The sequence below is a fragment of the Rattus norvegicus genome, chromosome 19, assembly GCF_021556685.1.
Source record: "Rattus norvegicus strain SHRSP/BbbUtx chromosome 19, alternate assembly SHRSP_T2T, whole genome shotgun sequence".
Lineage (NCBI taxonomy): Eukaryota > Metazoa > Chordata > Mammalia > Rodentia > Muridae > Rattus > Rattus norvegicus.
The window spans coordinates 44,862,004-44,887,606 of record NC_141552.1 but is presented as its reverse complement, the minus strand read 5'-3'; the positions used below and the strand labels follow the sequence as shown (position 1 = coordinate 44,887,606).

Genomic DNA, 25,603 nt, shown 5'->3' with positions numbered 1-25,603 from the left:
ATGACAATGGAACCTGAAAATTCCTCCACATAGCTGCTGCTCCTGACCTGGCTACCAAGCTACTGGAGTTGTCACAGAATCCAGAACAAGAAATTGATGCATTTATATTTGCAAATATTAACAGTACCGAGATACTTTGAAGTTGCCAGTGAATTGACTTTCAGGAATACACATATTGCTTATGACTAGAAATAATTCGCATATGTACTTTGGGCTAGTTTCTTTTGTGCATTTATGTCAATTCCTGTAAAGTATAGCGGTCAGATTATTACGAGACTTCTTTGTTCTTGTCTTGCATTTTTAGTCTGGAAAGACTGAAGCCCCTGGACCAAAGTAAATGCATAACACCACCAATGCAAACCTTCTTAGCTGCGAGTAAGGGTTTATTCCCTTAGCTTTTGATAAGTGCGCCATTCGTGCACATGCACTCATACATGTGTATGTTCTTTAATTTTTGAAATACTTACAAGGCCCGAAAAACTTGATTTGTCTTTTTGCCCCGATTAAGATCACATATTCTTTTCGAAATGAGCAGCAAACACAACTGATCGTCACTTCCCTAAGAACAGATGGGTTTTTTGAAAAGAATGTTGTTAAAGAAAATATCTTTATTATTACTATCTGGGGTGAAAGTTTTTACAATCATTCCTTAAGTATTCTGTAAGTAAAAACAAGAATATTTAGAGATGTTTAGTGCCATGTGCACAGGATTCTGGGAACTTAATCTGTATTTAATTTTGCAAACAGAGAGGATATTAGTATGAACCCATTTTTCAATAAAATCTGTTTTAATTTTTTTGCATCTTGCATCTCAATAATTTGAGATCCATGCATGATTTGAGGAAAAATAAAAAAACACAAGCAGGATTTTAGTAGGACACAGTGAGGCACACCTGTAATTGACAGGGCCTGCCTCTGGGCTGCAGAGCGAGTCATCTGAAAAACAAAACAATGGAACAATTGAGAAAAAACTAACCTTTTCAACAGCATTCCAGGGGAAACTTTAATAATGTTTGGAGTAAGCACGTTTGATACATTTGAATTGCACAGCTGTCCTTGACTCCAGGTCCTCTACCAAAAAACAAGGCAAGCAGAGTTCTCCAGCTCTGTGAGTGACCTGGAAGACAGTAGGACAGCCTGCCACCTGTGGCCATACATTGTCAACACATTACTCTTCCCTGTCTTTTGCCTTTCAAGTTATTTAGAAATGATCCAAAAACTGTACGGGTACAGCTGTAGCGGAGTGCTCACCCCGGACACCCCTGTCTACTGAATGTGTCTTCACTCCTGGTATCATTCTGTGTGTTTGGGAGCTTTTCAACTTGGTCAGACGGTACTATATTATTTCTTTCTATCCCATTTAGGGCCCAGTTGATCAAAGAGAAAGATGACATAGATTATTACCTGGAGCAGAATATCAAAGGGCTGTCGAAAGAAGAGGTTGCTGCGTAAGTGTGGCCTCTTAATGGCACTTTAATATAAAGTTTGTTTCTTTTGTCTGGATTCTTTCTTGGAATTTCAATTTTCCCGAGCAGTAAACTTTTTTCCACTGGAACATGGCATTTAAAAATTAAAACTGATATTAAATAGTGATAAGTCACGTCTATTGATCTTACACACATCAAAGTCTTTAATTTTTGGACTCTCAAAATTCTTATATTTATCAAGATATTATACTAGCACATTTGCAATTATTGAGTTAAGTCCGAGCCATTAATTGCTTATTAATCTCCATTTTAGAGAATGTTGCCTCTGTGGAGAAGAGCAGAGTTTTTAAAGAAAGATATGTGTATTTTTTCTTGATAGTTAAAACAATGAAAAAATAGTTCTCAGTGGTGTATTTTGTTCTCTCTGTCCAAGAACACTTAAAGATATCAATGGATTCCAGTTCATTGTCAAATGTAAAAATACTTCTAAGTTGTCTGCTATTTCATCACCAAGTAGAATTTAATCTGTAGGATGAATGGCAGTATGAAAAAATTCCATGTCTGTTACAAGGATAGAAATTATGTCTTATTTATACCTATTCTCTACATCCAGAGTAGAGGCTGTAGAGGCTTAAGGTTGCTTGTGTACAGGCTTACTCTTTAGGAAATCTCCATGGGTACATACATCGCCCCGAATTCATAAATATCCACTGTCATCGTTAGTGTAAATATTTTTAGAGAATCCAATAGCACAGCTAAGAAACAACAATATCCCTGCGTGGAGAGAAAACAAAACCACTGTGAATCACCCTGAGCATGGAAGAGGGGCATCTAAACCGAGTGGACTCTGCAAATACAGAAAGGAAAGCAGTAGCAAAAGAAGAGAATGAATCCAATAGCAAATCACCTAATGCTAATTAGGAAACACGCCTAATGATGCTTGCATCCCAGGCTGCATACCGTGTAATATTTAGGTCTCAGTACCTCTCATTGTGTCTGATTTGATCTATCCTCATGCGTGCATTGTATAGGCAAACAAAGTAGTTCATCTTTTCACAAGTTCCAGGATAGAATGATAGCATTTTATAGCAAGTGGACTGGGGGTATGGTGCCTGTTAATCCCAGCACCCAGAAGACCAAGGCAGGAGGGTCAAGAGTTTGAGGTCATTCTTTGCTACATCAAGAACTGGAGGAGTGCCTGGGCTACCTTGAGACCCTATCAAGAAACCCTTAAAAATTGTAATAATTAATGTTACTTATTTCCACGAAGTAGTTGGGATGTTTGATCAAATGTTATTTGGATTGATAACTCATTAACTTGCCGTGGTAACCTGTTGTATAAAGTGAATGATCATTATTGTATGATAGCATGGTTATTAATTATAAGAAATATATGTAAGTGGTATTTGCTTTATGACTTAAGTATAATTATATGCAAATAGCTTAGTTGCACTTAAGTGTTCAGAATTAAATGTACACTTTGTAAAGACCAATAAACTAGAAACTCTGGGCACCAAAGCACCCAGTGCAGACTATTCAATTGAAGTGTTCAAGACTATGCTAACTATAGCAGCAATATGATTTTTTCCATCAAATTGATTTCAAGTTCATCACTGTGTTACAGAAAACAGTAACTGCACTGAGAAATTCTGAGTCTTTCATATTGCAATCTTAAAGCACACCACGAGCATGACTGGAGAATCTAATGCTTATCTGGACAAGAGCCCTTTCTGTGAGACCCAGATGCAAACCACTAGTGTAAAGACAGCACACACATAGAGAGAGCGCACACACAACTTGCTATTATGCTTTTGATTGATGCTTATTCTAGATTGCACCCTAGACAAACTAATTGAATAACACATAAAGGAGAAAATTGATGAACGATTTCAGCATCCCCCAGAAATGCCCAGCAGGTGCCAAGAGGAATTGTGCATATTCTATTAGCTGAGGAATTGCTACATAAAGCATCTTATTAGTCATTCAACTCCAAAAAGATAAATTGGTCAACAAGTAGGTACCAATTACTTACCTTAAATCTAATATGAGATTTTTCCACACCGGGAGAGACAGTGATATTTTACTGTAAGGTACTTGATCCTATCCCAACGTCTTAACATGTATTTGAGATATTAAGACCTATATGCAACAGATATGGAATGGACAAGTACTGAAGTACTGTGAGGTGCAGGCAAGAGACCAAGGCTAAAGCAGAAAAGACAGAGATGGCTGGGTGAAAAATTCAAGGAATATGTACATGCATGCATGCATACATACATACATACATACATACATACATACATACATACATACATTCATACATACACCAACACACATATGGTTAGCATACTGAAGGGATCTGACCAGTAAGTCACTGATAATGGCATACAGGGTTTAAAGTGCAGTGGCTCACAAATCTAATTTTCAAGTGGGTAGATTAAGATACACCTCAAATCCTCCTCTCTGCTGCCATATTCTTCAATAGGATGCTAAAATATTTGCATTTACTCAAGATGCTAAAATATTTGTCCGTACTCACTAAGACACTTAATACACACTACGTTTAGCATCTCATAATTTGCTCATGTTCTTTGTCTTGTCTCCAAATGACTTCTTATCATGGGTCTCCAAATAGCCTGTGATGTTTGGTCCTGCTTCGAATAGCAACCAATTTGCACGTAAATGTGTACTGTGGTTTTCCAGATCGTGATGGGTAGGGAAGGACAGCCTTACTTCTGGTCTAAGTACCCCTCTCCCCTTCCACCTAACTCCCTCTCAGCTCTCTCCTTCAGGCATGCGTCATCAAGTTCCCAGTCTGCATGGAATCAGCACGTGGCACTTGTATTTAAACCTCCTTTAGTGTTTCTGGTCTTCTGAAGTCCTACAAGTGCTATCTCACATTTTCCCAATGCATTTGCAGTGGCTGGGCTTACTGACATTTCTCCTTTTCCTCCACCATGCTTCCTTTGAGCTGTATCTGTCAGTGGGGCACTTTTGTTTCATTCTTGTGGCTTTTGCTAAGTCTTGGATGGTTGTCCTCTAGGCTACATTGCATCAGTGACAGTGATGGTGATGGTGATGGTGATGATGTTGATGATGGTGATGATGGTGATGATGATGATGTATTATCATCACCTCCATTGATGATGACATCTGTTCTCAAATTCTCATTGGAAAGAAAACTGAGGGTGCTGTCCTAGGCAACCCTCTCCAGCTGTTGTCTCAACAGGATCCACCCTCAGCCATAAGGATTAGGGTGATCTCATGGTCATCACAATGGCAAAACCAGCATCAAGCTTACCAGGCTCCAAGACTTTTACATTGAACTGCCTCTTGATGGGCCTACTTAAAACAAAAGATACACATCACAAGGCTGCAGCAACTTGAAGCTGGTTCTTGTTTCCATGATATTCCTCTCCTGCGACCCACTCCAGGGGTCTCCCTATGGTCTTTCCCCAAGGCAGCCTTTCCCTTGGCCCTGCCCCATGTACTCTATCAGATGCAAGGTGAAAATCGATCCTGAGCCCCAGTACTGCTCTCTGTGGCCTCCCTCCAGTCTCCAGCACCATCTAGTTACTCTTCCACTCCGGAGTACTCCTGGGTACTCTGCCAAATCTAGCTGCAGAGTGAAACTCTAACAACAATAACAACAACAACAGTAATAATAATAATAATAATAATAATAATAATAATAATAATAAAGGATTGAGACACTCTTCTCTCTACAGCTTTCTGAAGAGGAGCCCATTGCTTTTATGATGCATATAAATGCAGCAGGCCTGAAGCTGGGTGTGGCTGTGGCTTTGCTGGCTTCTCCAACCATATATTCCTGCAGCTTGGCCTCATGGCCAATGCTCCTTCTTGTCCTGAAGTTTGTCACTTTGAATGTGCCCATCCTTGGGAACTCTTTCCCATTCCCCAGTACAATTTAAATAATACTCAAGCAGGACAAGTGAATGCAGTCGTTACTGCAGAAACCCAGTAGTGGGCTCCATGCCACCTGTTTTGCTTTGCTTGGGAATGGGTAAGAGCTCAAAGGCAAAGACCCCAGGCTTTATCTAATCTTTATGTACAGAAGGAATTTGAGTATTTGTTTAGCCTTTATTGAGTTTGTTCCCTGACGATACCGTACATGTATCATGTGCATTCTAACGATGGTTATCGCTCAGTACCCACCCCCTTCCTCTCATCCTCTCCATCCTTACACTCACGGCCGCGTTGTCTGTGCTGCTGCTGCTGCTGCTGCTGCTGCTGCTGCTGCTGCTGCTCTTTTGTTTGAGAGTTGCCGAGTTTAACCAGGATCATCTGTGTGACAGTGGCTTTGGAACTATCGCTGGAGCCTGGTGGCTTCTCAGTGGGTATACAGCTGAAGACAATGACTGTCCCTCCCCCAGAATTCACCAATAGCCATTGGGAAAGGGTAGAGTACTTTAAACTCTCCCATGATTGACTGTTGCTAGGCCTATATTGATCAATTGCAAGCAACCATAGCTGCTGTGAGGTGATGGGTGACTATGCCCACAACCTCCCCTTCCCCCTCCTCCTCCCCCTCCCCCTCCCCTCCCCCCTCCCTTCCCTCCATCCCCCTCCCCTCCCCCTTCCCCTCCCCCTCCCCCTCCCCCTTCTTCTCTGGCTCTTAAGCTCTTTCCGCCCCACCTCTGCCGTGTTAGCTTCATGGACTAGCTAGGGAGCATACACATGTCTCGTTTAGGGTTGACCATTTAACTATTGCTTATCCACAGCACCTTGAGCAGCTGTTTGTCCCTGCATCCACTAATACTCGTTGCATAGAGGAGCTTCTCTGACTAAAGTAGCACTTGTCTAATAGGGATAATCACAACTATTTAAGTAGCTCGAGACCATGACAATTAGCTAATCAACAGTATTAAGCTTACTCCCAGGGACTAAGACAACCTCAGCCACAGGTTTTTAACTAGGTGTGCAGTACCAGGAATACATTCCAGCTTGTGGGACAGACCACACCACCTACCAGTCAGAGGCTGGCTGTTCCCATCGCACTGTTTTGCTTGACAGATTGATGCTGTAAACCACAGGGCTGTCAGCTGGGTAAGACCCTTGATGGCCTTCTCCCCCAACAGCCCGTGCAGCACCTCCCAGCATCATGAAGGCACCTAGTTCTTAACACCTAGTTCTTGAGACTGGGCCTCTTATAGTCCAGGCTGGTCTTGAACGCGCCTCTGAAGGGGAGGGTGACTCTTGACTGATCTGCCTCTGTTTCTCAAGGCACCCACTACCATACCCAGCTGTTTTTAATGTACATGTCTCTGTGTATGAATTATGGACGAGCATGCATTTGCAGGTGCCTATGGGCACCAAAAGAGAGCACCGTGACTTTGAATCCCGTGAACCTGGACTTAGGGTGATTGTGAACCCACTGTGGGTTCTGAGAGCTAAACATGGCTTCCCTGCAAGAGCAACAAGTACTCCTCTTGCTAAGCTGTTGTCCCAGTCCCTACCTCATTAATTTTTAAGTGTGCCTTTTGCTATATCTTAAACATTACAATATCAAAATAAGATACATTCGCATTTGACAGTGATTCGACTTTACTTCATAGGTCTACACGATATGTTGAAAATTGTTGAATCACAACTCTTGGCACACTTTGGGTTTTTAATTCTGTATATTATCAGAATGCATTATTGTTTTTTTCTAAAAAGCACTTAAAATATCACTCATTATAATATCTTAATTACTCTAAGAAACTAAGTAATAAAAGTGTCACTTACAGAATCAAATAAAATTTTCTGGTGGCAGTTTTTGTAACAATGTATGTGGAGATACAGATGAGCAAAATCACTTTGGGGACAGATAATGTTAACCTGCTCCATAATAGTTTCTGTTTCAAACCCCAAATCCCCGTGTGTGAGTAAAGAAGGTTTAGACCTGTGTACGTCTCTGAGACCCTGCTTTCTTTCTTTTTTTTTTTTTTTTTTTTTTTTTTTTTTTCGGAGCTGGGGACCGAACCCAGGGCCTTGTGCTTGCTAGGCAAGTGCTCTACCGCTGAGCTAAATCCCCAACCCGAGACCCTGCTTTCTTTGAAGGGATCTATCTGTCTTTGAGCCTGAGCAAGGAGGAGGACTGTCACATCCAGCAACTTTGTTTGGGCTGTAACAAAACCAAGAACCAGGGCTGTGGACATGGCTCAGCTGGTAAAGTGCTTTGGTGCATAAGCACATGGAGCTGAGTTCAGAACCCCAACACCCGGGTAAAAGCTGGATGTGTCCCCAAGCAACTGCACTCCCAGCAAGGAAAACAAAAGAGTCCCCGGAGCTCACAGGCCAACCAGTTGGATAACTGGTAAATCCCAGTTTGATGAAGGAACAGCGTAAAACAAACAAACAAACAAACAAACAAACAAACAACAAACACCACATATTTTATAGCCTCGATCTTCTTTCTTCTGAGTTGTGTAACTCCTACTGGATTAAAATAAATTAGCATTGCACTGAGGAATAGGTTTTCTTCTGGAACCTTCTATTAGATGTGTCTTTCACATTTGCCGGTTGCCCACCAATCAGGTAACCAACAAATCCAGAAGTTGAGTTTGCACAGTGGCCAGGCGCTCTAGGCAGGTGGAGTGAGCAGATGTTTACTCCGGATCTAACAGTTCCGAGCATGCTGTGGGAATTTAAACTCCCCCAGATGTGTTCGTCCTCTGCTCTGTTCATTGTCTGCCAGTGTGAAATCATCTTGTTTCCCCTTTTAAACGCTGTTCGCTGCTGTAAAATAATAAACTCTCTAAGGGAGTTGGCAAATTAAAACTTCCAACGTAGTCAGTTGCTGGGTGAATGGTTATATGATGGTGTTATCATGTTCGTCTTTGATATTGTATTCTGCCAGTATTAGAACAGGGGAGACTTGAAACTATTCAGAACCTTTTAGATTTCCATTATGGTTAAAACCAATCCCTAAAATATTGATATTGTAGCACTACCATTCTCCTGGCCTACATGTTTGCTGTATTTTATATTGGAAAGTGGATGTGGTATCATATTAACCACGGAATGTCTCAGTGCTTAAAGCAACCCAGACTGTAAGCTCATGAGGATACTCTGGCATACTCCAGAGTCTCCACAGAAATATCTAGATCAAGGTCTTCCCTAGTCAGTGCAATAGTGGGATTCTCTACCCTATAGAGTAAAAAGTACAACAATAAATGTTTTTTTGAAGCAAGAATATTTTATGATATGCTTAAAGAGATAAGGAGAAGAAATTTTAAGGCAATATTTTCTCCAGTTTTTAATTAGGTTATTTAGAAACGCCCCAATTTCTCCTGATCTGGAGGATAATTATCAAAACACACACACACACACGTATAATACATGTTTGTAATTGTGTATACGTTGTGTGTTGGTACATGCATATGAATTCTCAGACTTGTGCTTTAATCAATAGCATTTATTTTCTACATACCACTAGGCAAAAATCATCTACTTTGACCATCTTCTTCAGATTAACAAGTATCTTAAAATTAAACACACTCAGAAAACACAGAAAAGGCAAATTACATCTTTTTCTTCATGATCCTCATGCCCAGGCAAAATTTAACAGTCCACTGATTAAGGTATCAGTGTTAGGCTAACCAACATCTACACAGAGGTAACATGCCTTTTAAAAAAATGCTCAAGAAATGGCTTGTGCTATGTTACTATCCGGAAAAAGGAAGAAGGCAAATCCATTGCTGGACCAAACAGTCAAATTAGAAATTAGATGAAATCAGAAGGGTTTTAATTGAATAAGCTTGAAAGTGTTTTCCACAGAAGCCTGTTTTTCCTATTTATATTATCAAAAGCAATGAAGTATCAATTCACAGAGTCAGTCCCAGAAGGATTAGCCATCACTGCAAGGCCAAGGTATCTAGCAATTCACTGGCAAGGTGAGAATTGACTGGGCATTGGAGACGCCATTTTCAATGTGATTGCATTACATCATCATGGAGTAAGGAGTTAGTGACAGGAGTTTGCTCTGCTCACCTTCCCTGGTCCCTGAGACAGGAGAAGAGTCATATGGCTTAGGAAATGGCAATAATGCTTTCCACTTATTAGTATTTGTTTCGCTTTAGCTTTTGGTATTGAAAATTTTATTGTTTGAAAATTCACCAATGTTGATGCCCTCGGCCCTTAAATTAATTAAACTTAATAAAATGTCCTTGAATTAATTAAAGTGAATTAATTATATATGCATTTAGTCATTAATTAATTAACTAATTAATCACTATAGTATCTTCCAAAATTTTTAGGTGATCAACGAGAAAGAATCCTTCCCCTTTTCTTTTGTGTGGGATTTGTTTTTTCTCATTCCATTTGTGCTGTTTTTGAGGGAGCAGATATGACTTAGAATAATTTCTGAGGGGCCTAACCCTTATTCTAAATATGTTGGAAACATTTTTGGAATACTTTTGTACAAGGAAATGACATGAGATGGCTTTGTTTTAATTTGAGCTCCAGACTGCCTGCACTGTGTGCGCCCAACTCTGGAGCAGTCCCGGGTAAGAGTTGAGAGTGGCCTGACCAGTGTGGGTAATCATACAAAGAATTATACAGGAAATTATAACACATGGTCTGATTTAGAACATTAAATTCTAAATTTAAACGATTGAATTTAAGGAGATGGGATGATTGGAGATGGCGACAGAATGGATGTAAGGATGAATAAAGGAAAAATTAGGCGGCGACTCTTTGGAACCAACCTGAGCAGCTGGAGCTCCGTCTTATTCCCAGCCGAGTCCCCAGTTCCTCCAACAAGATGCAGTATACATTAGGTACACAACAAATGTCCCCATTACTCAGGTGGTTTTACCTATGCACATGCCCACCTTTTCCAGTAAAATTCCCTCCCTTCCCATTCTGAATGTTTTTTAAATAAGAACTATAATGATCACTTAAAATGATCCAGATGTTTTCACGTATGTTATCTGTATTCTTTTAATCCTGAGAAAAATACCTGTCAGTTCTGTTTACAACCATGAATGAAAGTACAGAGGTATTCAGTTACTTGACCAAGGCTACCCAGGCATGGCACAGGAACTGACTGACCTTGGATCTTGTCATTCCAGCGGTGCCACACACCTTTGCTCCCCCATGCCATCCTGACTCTGGAGTTCCCGGAATCTTTACCAAGTCAGCATCCTTCTCATCCCCCATCTTAAGGGCACTGCCGCTCTTCCCCAGACTGTGCCTTGGTTCCTCTTTGTTCTTAAGTGGCTCAGTTCTCTCAGGTAAACTTGCCACTGTGCTGTAATCCCCTCCACCCTTTCCTTTTCCTCTTGGGGCTGGAGAGGGCTGTGTTGTTTCTCTGTGCAGCTTTGGTAGTGATGAGGAGCACAGCTCACAGGTGGGGTGAAGCAGTGACTGCCCACCACCTCTCTAGCCCGGCACCTGGCATCCCCCCATCCCCTCTCATGCCTCGTGCACCAGATAAGCCTCTTTTCCTCCTTCCTCCAGCCTTGGTTTACCTGTTTCTCGCTGTGTGAGGCATCCTTTGCCCTACTCTCACCCACACAGTAGAATTGCAAGCTCCTGTTGCTGCTCTCTGAATAACTGTGGACCATCATAAACATGAGCTTTATTTCCCCAAGCATTAATATTTAATAAACTATAGATTGTGACCCATTAGAGAGTAGTGGTTATGACCCATTAGTTTGGGGATCACAGCCAGCATTTTAAAAATAAAAAGAGGGAACCATAAAATAGAAGAGAGAGCACTGTACTCAGTGAGGCTCAACAGTGGAGGTTGCCAGGCTTAGCGGAGCGGAGCACAGATTTCAGAGCAAGAATCTCTGTACTTGATTTCCAGTTTTAGACTCACAAAGCACTGGCTGGTTTTGGATCACTTACTTCTAACCTCCGGTAACTCAGCCTATTCATCTGGAAAACGGGTTTAGTGACGGGAAGGCTGGGCTCAGAGTACTTATAGGATTATGTTAATAGTGACAAACCAGTACGCTGAGCTTGCTTTCTATAAAACTAAAAAATACCAAGATGAGATTCCAAATTAGCACAGAGAAAGAAATATTACAATAAGTCAAGAAGAACAAGAATCGGCAGGATGGGACAGCCAAGTAGATCATCAACCAAAAGTCATTTAACGCTGATGCCAAAGCTGACAACCTTCAAACACACACACACACACACACACACACACACACACACACACACACACACACACAGTCACATGCAGTCGAACTCTCATACACACACAGTCACACACACACACACTCACACACTCTGACATACACACACACGGACACACTCACACAGTCACACACACAGTCACCTGCAGTCTCACACTCATGCACACACACAGTCACACACTCACACACACATGCACACACACAGTCACAGGCAGTCTCACACTCATGCACACACACAGTCACACACTCACACACACACAGACACACACACATGCACACACACAGTCACGGGCAGTCTCACACTCATGCACACACACAGTCACGGGCAGTCTCACACTCATGCACACACACAGTCACACACACATACACACACTGACACACACACAGACACACACATGCGCGCACACACAGTCATTGGCAGTCTCACACTCATGCACACATACACACTCACATACACATTTACACACATACACTCACATGCACATACCTATGTACTTACACATGTCCTTACACACATGCACACACAAACTCACATATACATATGTACATGTACATATGTATACACACATATGCACACACAGGTGCACATGTGCACACATGTAACCTTTCTGGACCCTCCCTACCCTCCCCTCATACATGGCCACACAAGTGGAATGGGAAGATACAGACTTGAAGAAAACAGTGAGTACCGTTCAAGCTAATAAACAGTTCCTAACGCTGAAGTCCAAACTTCACAAAGTGTCCACAAAGTCACTCTACCAAGGGAGAGGCTTACGCATTGGAAGATACTGGTGATCACATTACTATAAACCTATCATGCATAATGGACAAGGAGGTGATTAGAAACTGATTTAAGTGTCTGGAGTACACTTTTAAGTGCAGAAGGGTACTATAGCATATGCAGCGTTACCTGTGTGTGCAAGACACCAATGTTAAGAAACAGTCTTCAAAATCTGCAAATAAATCAATTGTCCCCAAGTCTTTCCCCAAACTGCAGTAGCTCTTACATTCAATGTCAGGTTCTCACATGTGCTTTCTGATGCCCCACACACTTCTGAGCACGGTGCTACCGGTGTGTTGGCCTGCCCTGAGGTTGGTACCACGGCCCTCTTCGTGGGTACAGTTGTAGAAGTGCCCCCTTTGTTCCGAATGCTTTCCTTGCATATCGCTATTTAGTACAGATTTTAAAATTATCTTGTCAAGAGTTAGGAAAATATCATTGGGTTTCAGTGAGGACTGCACCAAATTTAAATGTTATTCTACAAGAGATGATATCATTAAAGTCTTGAGCCCCACACCAACGGGAACTGTGCTTTTCAGCAGAGTTAAGTGGGTGTAATGACAGCAACATTCCTCCATATACCTGACTCGAGGCTTCTCCAGCCTACTGCAAAATGTGAAGGGTTTCTCCCCATGTGTGTTTAATAGAAACACATTGCCAACCAAAAGTTTCCTTATTTCTCCTTTTTTTTTAGACATTATGGGCTCTTAACATTTTAAAATAATTTTCTATTTTTTTCCTGAGGTGATCATAAATTTTGCTGAGAGGATAATAAAGTTACTAGATTTTCTAATACTGGACTATATCCTTCAATTCTGGGGTAAAACCTACTTACATGATGTGGCTCTAATTTCCTCACTCTCTCTGTGTCTCTCTGTGTCTCTGTGTCTCTGTCTGTGTCTCTGTCTGTGTCTCTGTCTGTGTCTCTGTGTCTCTGTCTCTGTCTCTGTCTGTCTCTGTCTCTGTCTCTCTCTCTGTCTCTCTCTCTGTCTCTCTCTCTGTCTCTCTGTGTGTGTGTGTGTGTGTGTGTGTGTGCATTTTCATCTAAATCATAGGGTTAACCTGTAATCTTTCTTTTCCTGCCCTACAATTTTATAGAAAACATTGGGAGGTTTAAATCGGATAATTACATGCCAAGCGTTGCGAGCAGCATCTGTACATGAAAGGCTATGGCTGTTGCTGTAATTAGCGCTGGGTGGCTGCTGTGCTCAGCTGCATCCGCTTTTGTGCTCCTGCCTCATTCCTGATGAGGTTCGCAGCGACTTCTGTCTTTTATCTAAGCAGCTGTTTGTTTTGTGAGACCCCCCCTCCCTCTATTCTATTATCTTTCAGTTTACTCTTGATGTGTTCTCTTTTGCTCTGTCTTTGGGCTCATTTCATTGTGTCTGTTTCCTTAGATTTTGTTCTGTCACACCGAGTTGAGAGCCCCTTCCTCGCTCAGAACGGCTACTCTTTTTATTTTCGCTCCTGTGGGAAGCTTCCTTCTGACCTGAGGATGCTAGCTTCACAGGGATGTGATGTTTGGGCATCTTTAAAACCCCAAATATGTCAAGTGTCCATAAAGGGTTTCGCTTTGAAGCTGTGAATAAATTAGAGATTTATTTATGCATTTGCAGGTGCATGGTTTCTGTGTGTTTGCTTTCTGTTGCTTTCGTTCAGTGGAGATGAGGGTTTGAGGAGGGAACCTTTGCTCAGATGATACGCCGTGCATGATATCAGCTCATGAAATTTCCAGTGTAGCTGGAAATTTTTATAAAGGCAATCTTATATGTTTTAGAAACTCATGCATATTCTACATTAATTGGCTGGACAGTTGGCAGACATAGCTATTGGGATCCACTCGCCAGCTTGCTTAGTCTGCTACTCCCTCCACCCGGGTATGCGATAGCCACGGAATTTTTCTTTTACCTTTTCTGTAAGTTTCTGAGAGTAAATTCATATCAATTTCACCCCATTGCCCTGTTGATTTTCTACATTTTGAGGCTGTGGCATCTGGTGCATTTTTCCCTACCTGCCCTATTTCTCAGCAATCAATCCATTCATAAACCTCTGCTCTTCCGCTCGGTTCGTTGTTTCTCTGCTTGAACTCTGTTCTGTTCCTGTTGATCATGCTGCGGAGGCTTGGTGCCTGCTCTGTTAGCGTGCTCAGTGCTGGACGGAAACTGGAAAGAGGCGACCGACGAGCTCGCTCCCTGCCTGCTATCTATTTTACGGAGGTTTTGTTTTAGTTTTGAGTTCGGCATTGTTTTATATTCTCAAAAATACCTCCTCCTTGTTTTACAACACTCTTGTTAATACAGAACTTAATTTTAAATATTGTTAGCCCTAACTAGCAATTTTCTAAGTATTCATGTTAGCCTCGATAAGGCCAACATGATGTCTAGGCAGAGCTGTCTCGGCAGAGCTCAGAATGATCAGGGTCTGTGGTTTTCATCATTGCTGTTTCCACTGCTTTCTGGAAGTTTGGTCCCTCATGCATGGCGTCTGAGGAGCGTTCACCTCTATCTCTGATACTCACTCATCTCTTTGTAAGGAAAATCAACGAGCACAAAATAGGAAGGTTTTCTCCACGTGCCTTATAACTCTGTCCTTAAATTCGACAGGGAAAATACACCCTGAACTTACCATTCGTGTAGAAGAAGGTAAAAGGACGCTAATGAAAGCCATGCATTGGTGAGGTAGAACTCAAAAATGAGATCCGCAGCTGCCCTTGAAAGATCGGATGTAGCATGTCTCTTTACTCAACTTAACATAGGTTTTTTTTTTCTCATCCAAAAATATAAGACAACAGTGCTTAAATGAGCCTAACTTCATAAATGAACTCAGTTTTTCAAAAGGAAAAGGAAGAAAGAAAGAAGGAACAATGGTATGGCCAGCAGAGTACCGGGGGAGAGGGGGACGGAGGGAGAGACAGCTGAGGGAGAGAAGAAGGTCTGAAGAGAGGAGGCCCTGTTTAGTTTTCATGACAAATGTCATCACCTCACTAGAAGAAATGTCATAATATGGAATATCAAAACGCAAGTTTTTCTGTTTATTTTCATACTAACGAGCATGAATAATGTTTTGCTGTCATTTTTTAAAATTATGTAGTTTTCCTTTTGTGTTTTAAGGGTGTCACATTTCTCTTAAATACTTGTCAACCGAAGAGCCACATGTACACATTTCCTGTCATTATTTTAATGCCTTTTAAGTAATCTAAAGAAGTATGCGTTTGAGTGTGTGCATGACTGAGTGTGAGTGTGTGTGTGTGTCTGTGTGTGTGAGTGTGTGTGTGTGAGTGTGCGTGAGTGTGTGTTTAGAGGCAGAAACACAAGAACAGTTAGCAGGAAACCATCAGTGTGAAGAATCGACTGTTCTTCCTTTTAGGAAGAAGCCTCTTCCTGTAGTTGTTTTATGTGAAAGGTTTCAAAAAAAATGTAGAAAAAGTTCTAATCAACTTCTGTACATTATGTAGAACTTCATTTTCTAAACTCTGCAAAAGAAAGTTTCATATTTAATGGGAAGTCATGAATTATTCCATTCATCATCTACTTCCTCCTTTCAAAGGCACGATCTGGATAAAAGGCGGGGTGAATAATTTCAAAAAATACAATACATTTTTAATGGGAAGGTGCAAACCACAGACTCTCACGACTCCCAGCAAGAGTGCAAGAAACGGAATTTTACTTGCAAAACTCAGGAACTCCGACACAGGCAAAGTGTGAGGGGTGCTCCCTGAAAACAGCCAGGCAGGACCCCGAAAACAAGGTTAGCGCAAGGCCGTGTCTTTGTTGTGAGGCACAGGCTGTTCCCTAAGATTAACTCTCAGGCTTTCGCTTCCCACTGTCATATTTCACTCACCGTACATGGAAGACCAATTGTCTTATTTACAAAAATGAAAGCTTAAAGAAAGAAAGTGGGTTTTTGTTTAGGGGTAGCTTTTTTTGAGAAAAACAATCTCAAAACTTACAATTTCAAAAATTGTGCAGGACACAACAAATTATATTTAAAATATAGTAGCTACAATATTCTGTGGAGTTTTATGTTAACACAAATTATCATATTAATTTACGCAAAAGTATTCAGTTGTCGTAGCAGTGTTAATACTTTTGTGTGTTTATAGTCATGATATATGCAATTAATTTTACTTCATATTCAATGTTTATCAGGACACAAATAATAAAATTATATTACCCACTCAGAGTTCTTTTTTCTCACTAAAAGTCACTTTAAAAACTGTACTTCTTTATTGGCTTTCCAAGAGTTAAAAATTACAGCATCATTTGAACAAAAACAAACAAACCAAACAAAAACAAAATGCCATGCGTCTCTGTGGCTGCTCCTTTTACCCAAAGGTTTTCATTCCCTGGAAAATTTCTTTTAAAATGGCACTCGGTGCACAGCTCTCTTCACCTGGTCTTCCACAGATGCTGCTCTTTTGTGAGGGAGTCGGACCCTGACCCTTTCAGGAAGGTTTGGAAGTAGGTAGATTGCAAATAAATCTGGAAACTTATATAAGGGTTCTCTTCCAGTTTATATGAAACTTCCAGAGATTTTGTAAGTTTTGAGGTTTTATTTTTCAGCGAAGGTGTATGCTTCTAAAATTCTGCATGACAGCTTTGTGGCTAACTAGTTCTCTGTATGACAGCTTTGTGGCTAACTAGTTCTCTGTATGACAGCTTTGTGGCTAACTAGTTCTCTGTGTGACAGCTTTGTGGCTAACTAGTTCTCTGTATGACAGCTTTGTGGCTAACTAGTTCTCTGTGTGACAGCTTTGTGGCTAACTAGTTCCGTGCAGTGTTATCCTGCTAGGTGCATTGTTTGTTCATGCTCAACCAATGGCGGCCACTGTAGTTCAAAGATTTGAGTGAATGAAATCATTTGAGTAAATCATTTTTAGCGTGATAAACAAATTTTTAAATGCCTTTAGATTATTAAGAGAACTATTTAAAGCCATTCGAAGGGCTGCTGTCCTGTGCTGCTTGCTGAATCAAATCCATCCTTCTGTGATACCCAGTAATCATGGTCAGCAAGACATTGTTGTTTATAAACAATCTCTGGTCTCACCAGAGTCACCACAATGAACGCCAAACACTAGTTCTATTGATGGAATGTGTAGCTTAACTCGCTTCATGCTACAGAAATATTTTATGTATTCTAAAATGAATCTACCTGTCTTGAAATAAATTCTTGTTGGGAGGAATTTTTCGTTAACTAGGTCTTTAAATGTTGTATTATCCATCAAAAGGACTATATTAGTAATAGCCCCACTTTATTACTGGTTTCTTAAAAAAAATTAGAAAGGAAAAAAAGATGTGCTTGGGTTAAGTAGAATTTTTCAAATAATATTTTGTACCTGTGCTGTGAAAATATTGAAACTTTATGCTTTCTACTTTATTAATAGATATGAATTTGTATTTTCCAAAAAATATACTTGCATGTGTAACACTTTTTCCAAAGATTCAAATTGGTAAACTTCTAACTGCTTAAAGAATTACATAGCAATTCTATTCACTGTCAATGTGGTAGATTTATTTATTTTTAAATTAGAAGGTTTAGCTAGATACCTAATTGAGTCTAAATTTAAACTGAAATGAAATATTCTATTAATGTCTATATTCTAATTGTAATATTTTATTTTCATTTTTTAAAAGCTTACATAATAAATAATACCACACTTATTTAGGTGGTGATTCTGAAGAGATTTTCAGAAAACACATAAATTAATACATGCTAGATGCTAATTATTTTAATCATTGTAAAGAGAATTTTACCCAAAATTATAGTGACATGTCACATATATAATGATAGAAGATACAGCATGATACGTAAACATCTAAAACTATTTTTAAAACTTTATTTTAGGGGCTGGGGATTTAGCTCAGTGGTAGAGCGCTTACCTAGGAAGCGCAAGGCCCTGGGTTCGGTCCCCAGCTCCGAAAAAAAGAACCAAAAAAAAAAAAAAAAAGAAAATGCTCTACCGGCTTTAAAAAAAAAAAACAAAACTTTATTTTAGATACATATCCTTAAACTTCATAAAGAATAGAGATTGTGATTATAATTTTGTCATTAAAATTCTTACCGCATGATTAGTCATAAATAAAATAACATGAAAAGTTCTTTATTGAAATGTATGTTTAAAAATATGCGCATTATTCTTCCCTTATTGAAATGTCTAGAAGAATCAGTCATGTTAATCCTAATAAATAATTCAAATTATAATGCCTAGTCATAATTAAAGAGAGTTTTAAATATAAGTATACCAAAATTCTGCTTTTCAAGATATTAACACAGAAGAGCTAAACTTAACCATACAGAAACTAAACTGCGTGGTGAACGTGTAATTAGTGGCTGTACAGATACGCTGCAATGTGGGTTCCCGAGAAACCGTCCAAGTTGGAAAGTGTTTGCCTTCTCCTATTAGGCATGGGTGCTTACTACGGCGCCCCAATTCTCCCACACATGACAACTAAATGATCTGAAAACGTTGACCTAATGTGCTCCTCAATCAGCGTGCCTCCGAAGCAATGGGTGCTGTTCGCTGCTCTCGCAGACAGCTTTCTCCTTTGCTCTTGCCCGATGGGTCAGCTGGGTCCGTATATTATTTGGGTGCACATTGTTTGCATATCAATTAAAATAATAATCTGTGTTAAGATGAAGAACCAAGCCACCAGATTTGCATGATGTGACTGCAGTTTGCTGACTTTCCAGTAGATGCCCCCAGAGACCAGTCAACTCACTGGAAGCCCTTCTTTATAAAAGAAAGGGTGTTTGGGCAGTTTGCTTTTTGGTTGGTTTGTTTGTTTGTTTGTTGTTTAATGTTACAACTTTGTTTCTGACTAAATTATGAAGTATGTGGAAAATAAAATAAAAGCCCTTAAAAATGCAAAGCCCCCATTCATGTATTACTTCCCAGTGTGTATTGACCATATTGGATGATTTTCTATCATCACTGTGACCAAGAATTGTTTAAAGCATTTAGATAATAAAGGCTGTCATTGTTCACTGAGATTCCATCTATATTTAAAGTAACTGAGTTCTAACTCATTCTAAGTGCTGAGAATTTTATTTTGATTTCCTCTCTTTCCTCTAGCTTTATGTAGAGAAATGTTTCCCAGGGTTTGCTGTTGTTGTTTAGCTTTGGGAGAAAAATTGCAAGAGTAAAAAGTATTGAAACAGAGTCAGGGCACTGAAGCGATTGTTATCAGTATTCGTATGCATGGAAACACAGTGTTTCATTTTGAGCCTGTGCGATATCTCCCTACACTGAAAAGCAGAGGTAAGGATAGCGGTTCACTTTATTTCGTGGAAATTATATTAACTGAAGCTGTTTCAGTATTCATTAGCCAGTGTGCTTATCCCGCAGGTGATTCCAATAACATTTATCCCTCCAATATGAGTGTAAGACTGTTAAAACCGGCACAGATATCCCACTAGTGGCTTATAAATATTAACTTAATGGAATAAAAGTATTAGCCTGACTTTTGATGAGCTCTTACAGATCTTTCAAGTTTATCTCTGTCGAATTAAATAAAATTTTTATGATCTTGTTTTAAAGTATGTTTTTTTCTTATCGAACTGCGCTCCAGATCTCTGAATGTGAAGGTTCATTCTGATAGTGTGGCTCTAGCTCAGCCCATAAAGAATACGGTAAATGTATTCCCCACATATGTGGAGAGGTGTTAATACTCAGGTTTTAAAAGTCCATCTTTAGCTAACACACTCATGTGCACACACAGGAATAAGCAGACCGTGCCTGCCCGTCTCCTCCCTCTACCGGTTCTGTTTGTAGAAGGGTGTGGTTTTCAGCCTTACTAAATGGTTGCCAGTGTACTTCCTTTCTACCCTCCAATGAGACTCAGCTATCGAATCCATTTGTCGTGGAGGCTATCACCTGTCTGCCCCTCATTTTAAGAAGAAGGATCATCTGGGAGGGTCTCAGAATGACTCTGATCACTTTTCCTGGCCCAGTTGAACACAGATTAGTTCAGACAAAAGCAGTGTGATTCAAACAGGAAATTGCATCATAGTTGTCAAAATATAGCAAATTTTTAAATAAACAATGCAAACAGAACACTGTAGCAAGGATGAAGAAGGGTAAAGTTGTCCATGTAACTGATGGCAATGTGGGGGAGTGGGAAGAATTATGAATCAGGAGGCAGAGAGAACTGTGTGTGAATCTCTGGTCTGCCCCTTGCAAGCTTCTATGACTTTGGTCAACACAGATATTTTAGAGGATTTTTGATGCAAATTAAAATAGTTACCCAGATTACCATTGAGTGGTGCCTTTACATAGCAGTAGACCCCACGTAGGCAGAACTAGCTTACATCTGGTTTAAAACCTGTTCCCCATCTGCAGATCCCATCCTGGAATCTTAGGACTTCTATTGCTGTGAGGAAACCACATGACCAAAAGCAACTTAAATAAAAAGGGTCAACTTGGTCCTGCCTTCCACATCACAGTCCATCACTGAAGGCGGTGAGGGCAGGCGCTCAAACGGGAGGAAGTTGGCGGAACCTGAAGGCAGGAGCTGATGCAGAGGCCACGGAGGGATGCTGCTTACTGGCTTCCTCTCCACAGCTTGCTTTTCAAGACTGCCCAGGGGTGGCATCACCCACAATGGGCTGGGCTCTCCTACATCAATCACTAATTAAGAAAACGCCCTACAGCCTTGCCTGCAGACCAGTTTCACAGAGGGCTTTGCTCAGCTGAGGCTTCCCGTCTTGGATGACCCTCTAGTTTTTGTTGCGTTGATGTAACTGGTATGTCACAAAAGCCTCATGTGCCTCCAGTGATCACTTCCTGGAGCACATTTTATAGGTGGTTGGTGCGGTCATGAATGGCCTCACATTTTTTATATACCACTTGTGCTCTGTGAGCACTGCCCTCAAATTCCATAATGTGAAATCCTTCATGAGATTTCCCAGAATTTTCCTTTCCCCTTTGTGTAAATTTTTCTTCTGATGCCTAAAAGCAATATTTTAGTTTAGACCAATATTCATAAATGTTTTTGGTGTGTCACTAAAATTGAGGAGTAAAGCAATCACATCCCAAGGAAAAAGGATTAAAACAATGATAAAATACTATTCTCTTTATATTTAAAAAAAATAAACATTTTTAGCAAAGCAAGTGAACGTTGGCTATGGTTCTCTATTAAGAAACTAAATTTGAAGAGTTCAAATATACTGGCAAAAAAAAAATGCTGTACCTTTTTACTTCCAGAAAACCAAGGCATGTCAATAAATAAGGATTTGGGGCAGGTAAATAATTTACATCATCTGTGAAGGTCTGAGTAGGAACCTATTGAGTAAACTGGCGTCACTGATTTTTCTTTATCCTGGGTATTAATAACAAGGCTAGTTTTATGATATGTATGTTTACACATTAACATATGTGCAAAATCGAAATAGCAGCATAGATACATACTGAAACACTGCCTGTCAGAGCATCTTTGTGAAGAATGGCATTTAAGCATCCACTAGATATTTTTGAAATGGACGTTAGTTGTAGTTTGTGAATGTTTGGAAGCTGAACGCTGTCTCAAACGTAATCTCAGTCCGGCCTTCTGATGCACCTTCAGGACTTGGGGCCTTAGGGAGCAGCAACTGATCTTGATTAAATTAGGCGGAAGTGGCCTTATTGGAAGGATATTTGGTAACTAATTAGGTGGAAATTAGGAGAGAACCTGGTCCAGGAGGAAAGGCCAAGTCATAGGGCCCTTAACAGACAGACGGTGGACAGCAAGAATAGCCAACAGTGTTCCTAAGAAGCTGCTGCCTCACTGACTGAGCCCTAGTCCTGCTTACATCCTGGTTCCCAGACAGTGTCTGTGGGTCAGCACTTTACCTCAGTACTCATCCTTTTACTAAAGGGCCCTGTTAAAATTGCTAAAACTCCTGCTCCACAGACATCCCCACTGGGATGGTTATCTCACATACTCTAGAATGCTGACAGCTGTGGAGGGGAGGTCACCGCCAGCAAATGAGCCTCTTCCACTTCTCAGGGCCAACAAAGAAGGCCCAGGATGCTTGTCTGCATTTGCCCTTTGTCTCTCTCCTGACCTCCCAGGATTGGTCCTCCCAGATGTTCCGCCTAGGCTCTCCCAGATGCCAGCCACTATTTAAACACTATTTAAAGCCAGCATTTCACTTTATGCTTGACCCAGGCCTCCTCACTCACATGCTGAGAGCCACCAACACACAAAGGCGACATCTCTTATTTCAAGAAAGGTTGGAGTTCCAGCCTCTGTCCTCTGAGGTCTCTCTAATCCTGTCTTCTGGGCTGCCAATCATACATACCCTCAGATTTCCCAAACTCCAGTTAATAATTTTTAAAGTCTGTTTGACCATTTGTTTCCCTCCTTTAGAATATGACCCATTGTCAACCTGCTTCACCAAATCACCTACATGCCAACAAGTAAATACCTTTTGGAGCCGACAGCTTCCCCTACCTCCTCTACCCTGGTTCCAGACCCACAGCCTTTCTCATGCGTGGCCAGCAGAGCCCTCTATCTCCCCTTGGAACTCTAGGCTTGACCTCCTCCATCCCTTCTCTTGGACCAGGTGTGAATGAAGTTCAGAGTCTCGAACTCAAAGTCTTTACGTCTTTATAACCTCATTTTACTTCCCACCCTCAGCCTCAATCCTCCCCAGTGTTAAAGGCTAGCCTTGTGGCTCAGATAAAGCCAGACCAACGTTGTGATCTTTGTCTGATAACTCAAAATTCAAAAGCCTCTTCCTCTCACTCTTCCCCTCACTCTGCTCCTATAACGAAAAATAAAAATGAACAACAGTGAAAACATTGCATGCGCTGTGGGAGCCATAGGGAAGTGGAATTACTGGATCCCTTGAATGGAAATTCAGTTTTAGTTCCAGAATGTCGGAAGCTTGTCTTTCGATGTCGTATATCTGATGTAGCAAGATGACAACCAAAGGCAGCCTTGGCTTGCATCCTCCTTGCAGCATAGCAGGGTAGCTTTTGACACAGTTCTGACCAGTGAGGCATAAATGGGGGCGGGAGGAGCTGCTATTTATAGGAATGGTTTTGTGTCCCCACAGAAAAGGAAAGGCCGCCATGCCGCAGACAGTCTCCTTTCTTCTCGTCTTAAGAGTGGTTTGTGGCAGCCTGATTGATAGACAACAGCAGGGCACACAGTACCAGACAACCCCAGAGATATTAGCCTTGACTCCACCGTACACCCAACCAGACCTGCTCTCCGCCATTAACAAAAATCTAGAAGCTTTGATTCTCTGTTACTGGAAGGGAAACCCTCTTACTGAATGAACACCTGAGCTACATGGTCCTGCAGAGGTGGTCATTTTAATGTACTTGGCCGAGCTTCACCATCAGCTCTGCAGATGAGCTGGCCTGAGCTAGCCTGAGCTCGCCAGTGCAGCTGTGTCTCCTGTCTGTCCTCATGAGCAGCCTTTCTGCATACAAACCTTGCTGCTGCTTGAAATTATGATGGCAGGAATTGTGGCCCTCTTTGTCCAAAACCTTCAGTGTGGCACACAGAGAGCGGGGATGTTACCGTGCTCCTCATACTGTCCTAGGTCCTTGAGAAATTAAAGGGCCAGCCATCTTCTGCTTAGAACCTCCTGACAGTTGGCTGTTTCCTCATGCCCTCTGCTCAGAGAGGTGGGCAAGGAGGTTGTCGGCCTCCTACCTTCACGAATCCCACAAGAGAAGGCTACAGTCCCCCCCAACCCCTGATTCTTCTGGACGTTATAGGAAGTCAGGCTCCATTTCCAGCTTGCCTAGTATTTGGCGGTGGGGGTGGGGGGTGTGTGGCTCATTCACAGTCTCGCTCCTGACCCTTCCATTCTGTGCCCTTCTCACGGGATCAGAGGACGCGGCAGGAAGCAGAAATCATGCATTAGTCTTCTCTTTCAAGCTCCTAGAATCACATAATGGCTCTTGCCTTGTTTTGTTTGTTTGTTTGTTTTGTTTTGTTTTGTTTTGGTGTAAGAAGATGGTTTCTTTACTCCCTATCAGCGATCTCTGTAACGATCTGGTTGTCAGGTGGGAGAGGGCTGAAATTCAAGTTCATGTAGGATGATCCTTCCAGACACTTCTCAAGTACAGTCATGTGAATGGGAGGCAGGGGGACCTGGGGATGGAATGTGTGCCTAGCAGGCTCAAAGACCCCGAGTTCCACCCCCAACATCACAATAATAATTATCCACAGTGCGTCTGGTTAACATAGCCGCATCCGCCTCCTCAGCAGCTAGCTCTGTTGCTGTTGGCCTTAGCAATCTCTCAGTCTCATCACGCCGCCATGTTTCCCTCTTACCTAAGCAGGAGACGTTCTTGGTAGGTGGGGCCTGCACTATTGTGTTGGGATTTGATTTAGCTCAGTGGTAGAGCGCTTGCCTAGCAAGCGCAAGGCCCTTGGTTAGGTCCCCAGCTCTAGAGGTGGGAAAAAAAAAACAGACAAAATCAAACCTCCACCAGTAAATCCCGATGCATAGCTAGATGGTGAAAATCAACTACCACAGGGCTGGTATTTCCCAGAGTTTGCACACACTTCATCTCATGTGTTCCTAGAGAAGTCCTGTAATGTGCTTAGGACTGGTGCTAATACAGGCTTTTACCCAGGGAAAGGAGTGGGACTCAGGGATGTCAGGGGAAGGATATTGGAGTATGTCCTACTCCACCTCAGGACTCCTGATTCTGAGTGATCAGACAGATTCCACTGACCCTCAAGTCTATATTGCCCCATCAGGTCAATTGTCCTAAACACTGAACTGTCTCCTTTTAAGGAAAGAACATATGTAATTAACATGAAACTATATCTTTCAGCACCTAAATTGTTCTTTTGGTAAAACAGTGACTACCCCATAGTTGTTCTCCACAAGCATGTAGATTTCTTTCTTTCCATTTGTGTGTGTATGTGTGTTTGTTGTTTATTGTTTGTTTGTTTGTTTTCGCACAGGATCTTTCTACAAAACTCTGGCTGGCCTGGAACGCAGCATTGTAGACCAGGCTGGCCTCAAACTCACAGAGGTCTGCTTGCCTCTGCCTCCTGAGCGCTGGGATTAAAGACGGGTGCCACCACGCCTGCCAGCACATTAATTCTTAAGTGAAGACTGTCAATCATTGTTTGTTATGTGTCTGCATAGGTGTCGTCTCCTTAGGCAGGCATGCAGATTTCATGAGGGCACTGAATCTATTTGGCCTAGAACAATACATCCCCGGGGACAGGAGGGGCTAAGGAGATGGCTCAGAGGTTATAAGCCAAGGAGTATACCCACCGGCCCTT

At 41.4% G+C, this 25,603-nt stretch overlaps 1 protein-coding gene across 1 annotated transcript in view; it reads left to right on the top strand.

Moving 5' to 3' along the window:
* Nucleotides 1–25,603, top strand: part of Ttc29 (tetratricopeptide repeat domain 29) — a 211,576-nt gene that overhangs the window by 5,663 nt on the left and 180,310 nt on the right. Inside the window, 1 exon segment of the mRNA NM_001013890.1 lies at nt 1,365–1,448. Coding sequence (NP_001013912.1) covers nt 1,365–1,448 — 84 coding nt within the window.